General features: G+C 34.6%; 1 protein-coding gene across 1 annotated transcript in view; it reads right to left on the minus strand.

The window, feature by feature from the left end:
* Window positions 1-3325, minus strand: part of LOC140924055 (phospholipid-transporting ATPase ABCA3-like) — a 45895-nt gene extending 42570 nt beyond the window's left edge. Inside the window, exons 1-5 of the mRNA XM_073374055.1 lie at window positions 3313-3325; window positions 2738-2876; window positions 1807-1909; window positions 729-839; window positions 96-239 (exon numbers count right to left, since the gene is read on the minus strand). Coding sequence (XP_073230156.1) covers window positions 96-239; window positions 729-839; window positions 1807-1909; window positions 2738-2876; window positions 3313-3325 — 510 coding nt within the window. The remainder of the gene's footprint in view (window positions 1-95; window positions 240-728; window positions 840-1806; window positions 1910-2737; window positions 2877-3312) is intronic.
* Window positions 3326-3765: the final 440 nt, after the last annotated feature.

Genomic DNA, 3765 nt, shown 5'->3' on the forward strand with positions numbered 1-3765 from the left:
TATTACAAGACAAGAAATAGAACATAGTTACAAAAACAACGTTAACTGTACTGAGAGATGCAGGAGATGCAATCTCCTCCATTAATCTAATTTACCTTGAGTACAATGACAAATATAACAACAGAGATGAGAAGGAACAGCACGTTTTTAGTGAACCATGCTGTCCAGTGAACCCAGTTTGGCAGTCCCATCATCTTCATTGATTCCTTTAAACGGCTCTGTTTCTCAAGAACCAGCTCCTAGCAAAATTACAATAGTAAATGTAAGTCATACATATAACAGAAAGTTTAGTCAAAACCTGTAACCAACCTCCAATTTTAAATACAACTGTAGCTAAAATTTTTCAAATGAACTAAACAGTACAGCTTTTATAGTTTTAAAAAGCAAAAAAATCTTCAAAAATTCTTTTTTATGGCAAACCCAACTACACTTGTCAGAAAAACGTTCATCACCTGTTTCCACAGAATACAAGCCAAAACTATGTTATACTAGAAAGAGACATCTCCACAATACACTGATACCAAATACATGTACACATAATAGATTAGGAGGCCGTGATATTAAGAAGCCCGAAAATTTTTCATGAGACGTTGTAACTTTGTTTTGATTCATACTAAGAAATACACCTTGCCCAAGCAAAAATTGTTATTCTGAGAACTAAGGGAATTAAAAATGTTTCAGCACAAAACAATTATGACAAGAAAACGATTCCATTGTAACTGTATTACCTTGATAATTGTCATAACTGAATACATGAGGCCCAACATAACCAGCAGTGGCATAAACAGGGATACCATATTCATCGCAAAATTTGTTGTATAGTTTGGGTAAGGAAAAACCTGAACCAGCAGGAAAAACACAAAGTTATGGTTTGTGCAACATGATTATACATATTTCTAAGAACAAGCTAACCAAGAATAACAACAACTCAAGATGACAAATAATTTATTTGTCATCTTGAGTTACTATTATTCTTGGTTAGCTTCTTCTTAGAACTATATATAATTATAATGATGGCAATCAACAAAGATTATAATGAAAATGATGATGGTGATGATGATAGGAATGGCGATGATGGATAATTATGACAACGACAACAATGATGATGAAGATGAAGAGGAATAAGATGGCTGCGATGATAATGATGATGATGGCGCTGACTGTGATGATAATGATCATGGTGATGATGAAGATGGCAATGATACTGTGGCCCAGAAGGGTCACACATGCAAATTAAAAATGTTGCAAATTAAAAAAATGTTCCTGCAAACTAAAAATTTTACCTGCAAATTAAAAATAGGATATGCAAATTAAAAATTGTACATGCAAACTAAAAATATTACAAAAATGAAACATGAAAGGGCCGGTGATTGTAAGGCCAGGTCGAACGGCTCGTACCAGGTCCTCATCACTCATACTGCGCGCGCAGGACTTTTCATTTTTAATTTGCATCGATATGTTTTCTATTTTCAATTTGCAGCACAATTTTTAGTTTGCATGTACAATTTTTAATTTGCATGTCCTATTTTTAATTTGCAGCAACATTTTTAATTTACAAGTAAAATTTTTAGTTTGCAGCAACATTTTTAACTTGCATGTGTGACCCTTCTGGGCCACCGTAGAATGATGATGACAATGATGACGACGATGGTAGTGACAATAAAGATGACGTTGACAAAGGCAAACTTCCTAAAACCCCAATCCTCAAGACCGTGATAAGGTTTTTGTTGCCGTAAATTAACAAGTTACATGGTGGAATTAATAGTGAAGGCCTATAGAGTATGTCTGCATAATTAACATACTAGCCTGCATTTTCACATGAAAGCGATGTGACAAGGCAGTTTGCATTTGCATGATAGCCGTATCAACTGCATACTGGAGTTTCAAAAACTTGCCGTCATATTTGCTCCTGAGGGAAAGAAAGAACAGGATAAAGTGGTAGTTAGGCCCTAATGCTCCCAAAGCTTAAACTTCAGCAGAAATTCCATTTCGTAAGATACTGAAAACCAGAGGGTAATTATGCATCTGATTTGGCACACCAAAAGTTAAGGTTCAAATGGAACCCAACCTAAACTGCAAATATAATGGGTTTAATTTCTTCATTTGGGGCAGAGACACTGAACAAAACCACAGCTTTGTGTCAAACAACAAAAATGAACTTTGAAAACTGCTAGGCTAGCATTTCAAAATCCACAACTGTAATCCGTTTTAATTGGCTTCAAGTTTTTCCATCAATGCCTACTTTTGTATTAATTAGTGTAATGAGTTGATATTTCGCTATATGCCATTGCTGGTCTCCCCACAAATGATGTCTGAGGAACAAGCCCAGAAATGTCATAATGATAACGTATCACCACCCTAATCTGGCTAACAAAGTACTTTTGCGTGACTTTTAACTGTGTTTTGCCACAAGGGAAATTTGCTTTGACCGATCTTCAACAGAAATGGCATGGGTAGTGACAGGTGACATTAGTATAGAATTTCTGCACTCATTCCTCTGTCACTTCACATGGAAACCAGTGATCATAAAACTGCTAGGTTTATCCTTCAAATACCATTTTTTTGACAAAATCTTCAATGGATTAATGGGTAAATCCATCGTATAAGCAGCACAGCACTTGTATCATTGATAATGTGTTATACAGTGACAAAATTTAATTATGAATGTATGACAAATTCAGCAAGTTTTCATATAACTACATTTACATCAATACATTGAGAGCTTATCATTATTTACCATGTAATAGGGCTTTCTGGAATAAACTGTGGATAAGTTGAGTCTGTGTTCCATGGCGAATCTATCTCAGACCTCAGGCGAATGGCATACTTGACTTTCTTTGGAAGACTTTTCTTATCATCAATTAAAAACTCAATGGCTGTGAAATAAAAAAGACAGATACAAGTGTAATAATTTAATACTACTACAGGAGAAATTTCTGCAATTTGATTGGCTTAGAGCAGTGGTATTTCAGCTTAATTTGAAATACCTACATGTGAAAACCTTTTGCAGGGAGTAGTATAAACAAATGATAGCAGGATTTGTACATGATATTTGGCATAAATACCACTTGTGATATTTCAAAATTGTCTGAAATTTCACTCACGTAACGGCTCGTGAAATTACATATAACAATTTTGAAATATCACTCGTGGTATTTATGCCAAATATCACTACAAATCATGCTATTACCTATACTAATACCCTTGCTATACAATTCTGAGTTTGCTGATGTAAAATATGGCTGACAGAGAGTTTCCTCAATGAATCCATAGGACAATCACAATTGCAGAATTATAAGCTCTGTAACTTGCAGCACTCTGTCATTCCGGCCAACACTGCATTTCTATTTTGTTTTGTTTTTTGTTCTGTGTGTTTGCTTTTCTTTTTGCTTTGTTTTTGTAAAACTGTTTCTAATAATTTTTGTTTTTTGGGGTTTTTTTTCTATTATCCTACGTTTGATATTCCTTTACAATAGGCATTTTGCATTTGCTTACCCCCATCGAAAGAGTAATCTTGTGCATTCTCAGATACTTCAGCAGCCATACTAGCCCCAGATGACCATGGCTTGCCAGTACTGTTACTGGTACTTACAGCTTTCAAACCCGTAATGTTTTCAACCCTTGCCATCAACTTTGACACTAAAAAGAATTAAAGTAAGTATGAATGACTTATTGCATCAAAATATTACAAGTAAAACTATTAAAAAATAAGTGAGTTTATTTCTTAATCCTTACATTTTTCACTTTTGCATACAGTTCTCCACC

Source organism: Porites lutea, chromosome 14, assembly GCF_958299795.1.
Source record: "Porites lutea chromosome 14, jaPorLute2.1, whole genome shotgun sequence".
Lineage (NCBI taxonomy): Eukaryota > Metazoa > Cnidaria > Anthozoa > Scleractinia > Poritidae > Porites > Porites lutea.